Source organism: Parasteatoda tepidariorum, chromosome 4 (assembly GCF_982258835.1).
Source record: "Parasteatoda tepidariorum strain Cologne lab strain chromosome 4, Ptep-v5.0, whole genome shotgun sequence".
Classification (NCBI taxonomy): domain Eukaryota; kingdom Metazoa; phylum Arthropoda; class Arachnida; order Araneae; family Theridiidae; genus Parasteatoda; species Parasteatoda tepidariorum.
The window spans coordinates 15118273-15125676 of NC_141758.1; the positions used below are offsets into that span (position 1 = coordinate 15118273).

General features: G+C 35.7%; 1 protein-coding gene across 1 annotated transcript; it reads right to left on the reverse strand.

Moving 5' to 3' along the window:
• Nucleotides 1-627: 627 nt before the first annotated feature.
• Nucleotides 628-4419, reverse strand: LOC147810743 (uncharacterized). The gene is made up of 3 exons (XM_087162058.1): nucleotides 3312-4419; nucleotides 1476-3164; nucleotides 628-1412 (listed from the first exon to the last, which is right to left on the reverse strand). The coding sequence occupies exons 1-3, from the start codon at nucleotides 4417-4419 to the stop codon at nucleotides 628-630; spliced, it is 3582 nt and encodes a 1193-aa protein (XP_087018184.1).
• Nucleotides 4420-7404: the final 2985 nt, after the last annotated feature.

Sequence of the window (7404 nt, forward strand, 5' to 3'; positions counted from 1 at the left end):
AGCTAAGAATTTCTTAATTATTATGTAGAAAAATAAGCTCTTTCAGATGTCATTTTCGAGTTAGTTGTGATTCCTTTTAGTTGCCGGCCCATTTTTGAGTTTACCACAACCAATGTTCAACTTCGTAGTCTTCTAATTTTGAACCCAATCCAGAAGACAAGGGAATTCCAGGATCACGTATTGGAAAAAATTTGTCGTCGTAGAGGATTTTTTGATAAAACTAACTAATCCTGATTTACGTTATATGAAGAGAATAAGCACGAAAACTTCCCTAATCTGTCTACCACTGAGGATATTTTACGTTACTACTGTGTTTGTTTGCGACCGAGCGTGTAATTCGAACCCGGCTCACCTTGTTGGATTTTGTTGAGGGCAAATCAGACTGAAAGTCACATAGAACAAACTGAAAACTTAACTTTTATTTACATCAAAAAGAATATAAAACAATAAGATGTTGCCAGCACAGGAAAATCAAACTATCTAACTAATCTTGAACTCAAACCTCAACATCCTCCCCACCCTGGTCGACCTCGAGGGGGATGACCAGAGCTACCTGACGGGTTATAATGTGACCATTAACTCTCAGCTCACAGGATCTTATTTTTCCATCTCGTCCTTCATGCAAGTTCACCACTCTAGCTTTCTTCCACATGCAACTCCTACTGGGCGCTCCCACCAGCCTCCCCACCAAGCCGCTCGTGGGGCGATAAATTTCCAAGTTATGCCATTTTGGGCATAATATTGCTGAGTTTTAGCTGATGACAGAACTTGCCATAGCAGAATCAAGTCCTTATTTTCTGCATGAAAAGTGGTAGCATTGTCGGTATAGATTGTGTTTGGGAGTCCTCTGCTGCCAACAAAACGCTGTAGTGCCAAAAGAAATTTGTCTGTGGTAAGATCCGACACAAGTTCGATGTGTAATGCACGTGTTGTTGCACAAGTAAATAGTGTTATGTAGGCTGTGTCTCTTGATTTCAAACATCGAATATTCACGGGTCCAGCAAAATCAATTCCTGTGGTAGTAAATGGAGCAGAAGGTACAACTCTTTTAGGAGGTAAAGGAGCTTCGATTTGTTTTCCGCATTTCGCTTTGAACAGCTTGCAAGGTAGGCATTTGTGAATAACTTGCTTTATTGCTTGACGTCCTCTTAAAATCCAGAAGGTTGAACGTAACTCGGACAGGATTATACGCACACCTAAATGGTGAAGTTGTATGTGAGTATGCTGGATCAAAAGGTGGACAAAATAGTGTTTACCATCGAGCAATAAAGGGTGTCGAGTGTCAGAAGAAATGTTTGAAAATTGCAGCCTTCCCCCAAGGCGTAAATAATTATCTTCGAGAAAGGGATTGAAACAGGAAATTTTGGATTTTTTCGGCAGGGGACGTTCCGCTTTTAAGGCATTTATTTCAGCTGAGAAACATTGATTCTGTACAGTCTGTATCCAATAGTTTTTAGCTTTCTCTATTTCATTACAATTCAGTTCATGAGCTGTGCGTTGCTGAGTCTTACAGTTGTATACAAAACGTAGTATCCAGGCAGTCACACGAAGAAGTTTCGTATAAGAACTATAACGAGATATGTCTATGATGGGTTCTGTAGTTGCAACGTAGGAGGATTGAAATTTGATTTTCCGTGATTCAGCGTCAACTAAAGGCTGTGTACGTGTAGATAAAACTTTGATAGGCCAAGTTTCAGGATCATGTTTTAGCCATTTCGGACCGTGCCACCAAGATTCTAAAATCGATAACTGTGATGGAAAGGTACCACGAGTAAGATGATCCGCAGGGTTATCTGTACCGGGACAATGGCGCCATTGTGCTGAAGTAGTGTTTTGAAGGATTTCTGTTGTTCTGTTGCAGACAAATGTTTTCCAAAGGTTGGGATTTCCCTTTATCCAACTTAAAGCTACAGTAGAATCGCTCCATAGTATGGCAGTGTGGGAATTTATGTTCGTTTCCTTGCAAAAATACTGGAGTAGGCGAGCTCCTAGTAGTGCAGCTAACAATTCAAGTCTCGGAAGGGTGACCCTTTTGATTGGGGCTAGTTTATTTCGACTGCAAATGAGATGGATCTCAGTAGAAATATCATCTGCGTGACAAGCGTACAAGCAAGCACCATATGCACGTTCCGAAGCGTCGCAAAACACATGTATGGTAACGTCGGAATTTTCGGAAAAGCCAATCCATCTTGGGATGCATATTTCATTCAGATAGTGTAATTCATTTATCCACTTGTGCCACTGCTGTGCTACAGATGGAGGTAATAGTTCATCCCACTGAATACCACTAAGCCATGTATCTTGAAATAATATCTTCACAACTACTGTAACTGGAGCAAACAAGCCTAGAGGATCGTAAAACTTTGACATCAACTTCAGTAGTAAGCGTTTTGTTACTGGTTCTTTACATGCTTGAACAATTTTTGTCTGCACATCAATTTGAAAAATATCACTGTTAGTATCCCATTTAACACCCAAGACTTGCGTAATATCCTTAAACGAGACGTTTTCTTGTTTCCACATATCTTTCAAAATCTTAGAATTTGTAGTCCATTTGTCTAATGGTAGGCTAATAAGTGATGTAAGTTGCTGCAGTTCTTGGTAAAGAATCAGAGCTTCAGTATCCGTAGACGTTCCGGTTACAAAATCATCCATATAGGTGTTATTCTCAATGTGTCTAGTTGCTGTAGGATATGCTTGTTTGTGTTTTGTAGCCAATTCGCGAAGAGAAGCTGCTAATAAAAATGGACTAGAGACGAGTCCAAATGGAAGACGTGTGAATCGATAGGTTACAATTTTATCTTCAGTGCAGAGTTTCCCATCAGGAGTATATGCAGTATTGTACCAAATAAATCGTGTTGCATCTCTGTCTTCTTCTGCTAGAATCAGCTGCAGAAATGCTTGTCGCCCATCACTAGTGATTGCTATTTTAGAAAGTCGAAATCTCAACAATGTGGCTAAGATATCGGGAAGAAGATTTGGTCCTACTTCAAGAGCGTCGTTCAAAGATGGGTGACCTGGAGAATGTGAAGATGCATCAAAAACTATACGCCGCTTAGTTTCTCCATTTGTGATTTTCTTTACAGCGTGATGGGGCAAGTAATATAAACGTTCTTCATTATGTGTTTCTGAGACAACTTCAACGTGTTTTTTATCAATGTAATCTTGCATGTGTTCAATATATTTTTCTTTGAATTCTGAATTTGCATGCATTTTCCTTGTTAAAGATTTAAATCGTTGAATTGCTACTTCATAATTGTTCGACGAAAGTTGAACTTCTGGTTTCCAAGGCAATTTTACAACTCTTCTACCATCGATGATTTCAAAAGATTGATGAAAGTTCGTTAAGAGTTCAGAGTTGTGAGGACTTATTTTTTCTTGTGTTGGTTGTATGCCAATGCTCTCTAAGTTCCAGAAATACCGTACCAAATTATCTAATTCCTGAGTTGAAGTATCCACATCAACATTATGAACCGTTGAAATGAAGGAAACTGTTGCGTGTGATAGAGTTCCACTAAGTACCCAACCAAAACTTGATGGGACCAATGCCAGAGAATCCGACAGTCTGACTGGAGCTTCAGAATTCATAACAATCCAGTAGTAATCTGCACCGATTAAAATCTCAATTGGTAAGTTCGACAATGAATCATCTGGATCAGCAAGTTTCATTTGCTTGTTTTTAGCAAAAAGTGAAACATCCGTTGATGAAGGTAGGTGTGATGCATATTCGTTGGAGCTTTCAAATGCAGTAACATTAACTTTAGATTTGTCCCAGATACTTGATAACTGAAATTTGACTTGTCTTCGCATGTAGCCAACATTAGCTGGGGATTCAAAGGCTTGAATGTCCAAATGTCTGGTTGAAATTACTGGAAGTTTTAAAGTATCCACAAGATTAGAAGAAACGAAACTAGATTGACTTCCACCATCCAATAGACAACGTGTCAATTTTGTAATCCCAGTGGGCCCAGTAATGAAAACTCGTGCAGTTTGCAAATGAACGAAATTGGAAGGCGATACATCAATTTTGTTTGTAGATGTAGCCACAGGCTGCTCATTGGTTAGAGGTTTGCATATTGATGTATGGTGTTTTCTCTTGCATTTGGCACAGCGAAATTTTTCTCTTCGGGGGCAATTTTTTTTGGTATGTCCTCGGTTAGTGCACAAAAAACATCTATTACTAGTCTTCAATTTCTGTATGCGCACGTCTATGTCCGTTACAACATTGCACTGTTGAGGCCAATGTCCGACGGTTTCACAGAAAGGACAAAAGGGTGACATTATTTTACTTTTGGTAACTGATTTAGAATTCACGTTAAAATTTCCTAAGGAGGATTTAATAGGATAGTCTGGAGCAAGTGAACCTTTAATATTACTTGCAGTAATTGATCCCTCTACCTCTTCTGATAAAAATTTCATTAATTTTGAAATATCGCTTTCACCAAAATTTTCACGTTTGGCATGCACAATCCAGTTACGACAGATTTCATGAGGAAAAGCACGAAGTATTTTAGGAGCCAAAATTCTTCCGTATGATTGAGTTTTTTCTCCTACAGCATCTAAAGCCTGTATTCTTCGATTACAATCAATATATAACTCATTTATTGCTGCTGGAGAGTGATTTTTGACAGGTTTTAGGTTTTCTAAATAAGCGAGATGAGCCTGTATTATTTTATCTTTATCGCCATATTTAGATTTCAAAATATTCTTTGTTGTTGCATATGTTTCTGCAGTTATATTAATTCCATCAACTATTCGTTTTGCTTCTCCATCTAAATATCCCCGCAAAAAAACATGCTTGTCAATCAGCGATAAACTTTCGTTTTTGTCGATACAATTTTCAAAACGCTCCCAAAAACTATGGAATTCCTCAATTTCGCCGTAAAACGTATTTATTTTTATTGTAGGCAACTTTACTGTAACATTTGAAGGCGAAGACGAAAAATTATTTATATTGGCAGCTGTTGGCGATGTTTCAGAAATTGAATTCGTGTTCCGATTCGCTGTTCTTTTGAAATTAAATAACGCCAAATGAGCATTTTCTGTGTATCTTTCGCATTCTATTATGTCTTCCTGATATTCTTCATCATTTAAAAAATTATGTATTTCATCGTCTGCCAAGGTTAATTCTTTAATTTTATCTTGTAAACGTTCAATGTTGTATTCCTTTTCAGTTTGTGTACTAGCAGCATCGTTCAATTTCGTCGTTAGTTTCGTAATGGCGGTACGTAGCGTTGTTCGTTTGCGTTTAAATATTACAAGTTTTTCACTACCGGTAGCCATTCCAATTCAGATTTATGACGAAAGTAATTATAACAAATTCAGTATGACTTACCGAGTTATTTCGGCACCAAATGTTGGATTTTGTTGAGGGCAAATCAGACTGAAAGTCACATAGAACAAACTGAAAACTTAACTTTTATTTACATCAAAAAGAATATAAAACAATAAGATGTTGCCAGCACAGGAAAATCAAACAATCTAACTAATCTCGAACTCAAACCTCAACACACCTTATTGCAGGGCGAGCACTCTATCCCCTGAGACCCCCGACTCTAGTAATCCTTTTTCACTATTGTATACTATAAATTGGAGAACGTAGCCAATTTGTAGCATTTTTTTTTTAAAAATACTACGCTTTTTTAATATTTTGCATGTCCTAGCAATAGAGTGGCAACTCTTTTAAACTAAACTTTAATTAACTTACCTAAAGCTGTGATTTCGTTTGCCCCTTAATGTAGAATATAAAGTGTGAAAGAAAGCATTTTTTCTGATTTTATATAGTTATATAGGATCGAAAACCAATAAAAAATGAATTAAAGAGATAATCTTTATGATATTCTTTCAAAATTATACTAAAAGTATAGGCTGAAGACGTTACTATATTTGTTTTAATATATCTTACTACAGATAACTATATTTATTTATGTGAACAAGTGGATTGAATCAACTATTGTACAACATTGTCTGGATCATTTGTATGAACATACAGTTTAGTGTTTCAATGTGCTGTCAAATAATATATATCTGCTAAAACAATGTTATATAAAATTTTGATTTGCACCACTTATTTGATTATAGTTTGAAATAGTAACTAAAAGTTATATGTAAATAATATTATTGTTAATTAAACTGATTGTATGTATGTAAAACTGAAACTATAAATCGATTCGCGATCACTTTGTATCAGCTTTAATTTTTTTTTTTTCGAATTTTGCAAAATAATGTAAGTCTTTGGTTTGAGATATTAATCGATAGTTTTTATTTATCACTTTTTCCCAGAAATTATTTATTATATAAATTTTTTTGTCAGGAAATTGGACTGTTGACTGCCTCTAAGTTGTATGCAATTGAAAAGTTTTACTAGCATGAAAATATGCTGGTAAATGCGTAATTTGAAAGTATTTTATTTGTGGAGAAGCCAACTTGCCCCGCTTTGAAAAATTTCTATTGGTAGCGAAATTCAAGTTACCTTTAGTTTATTATATTTCCTTTTAAGTAATTTTTTCACCACTAGATATCAAAAATTATAAGTATCATATAGAATGCAACGTTAATTATTAATATTAAATAAACAATATAATATATTTTCTTTTAAAGACTAATGACTTCATTTGTTTGTTTATGTTATTACCTCTCTGTGTTATCTTCTTCTTTTTCCGCAACATTATTTAACTACCTAACAATAAGTTTACTAACCCAAATAATTTCAGCATCAATGGCCTTTGATTCAATTTGTTATCATATAATTTACGGAGGTGGCCTTTTTGGCCAGGTACTCTGGTGCATCTATTACGTTTCCGCTTCTATCTACTGGTTACTCCATTAAAAAGTAGGCGTAACGGTCCATCTCTAACGAATTTTACTATAAAATTTGCTACCATTTTATTAAAACTATTCCTGAAAACGGAGCAGTTGGCATAACTGTGAATGCATGGACGTTCGCTCAACCATGAGAGGAAATTCTTCGTTGGAGAAAAGTCATATCTGACTCATGATTTAATAAATTTATAGAAAACCGGATTTCCCCCATCAAGTTACAGTTAATGAGATTTTGTTCTGTGCAGATAGTGATTGTCTTGCATTTATCCTCCTCCGAGTCAAGGTGGCACAATGACATTTACAAAGTAATCATATCATAATATTGAAATTTAAAAAGTGGGTAAGCTTTCTTGAAAATGTTGAACAATTTCAAACATCGCACAAGCAAACAATAATGTTTATTTTTCCCCTCTATATAAAACTATTCACTTGTAAATTACTTAAAAAGGAATATAACGATGTCATTACAAGCATATTAGAAATTATCATATGATGCTATAAAATTCACAAAGGTATTTACGAAATTGTGCACAAAATAAATAACGCACAAATCGACGCAATTAATAAAGCTCTAATACTTAC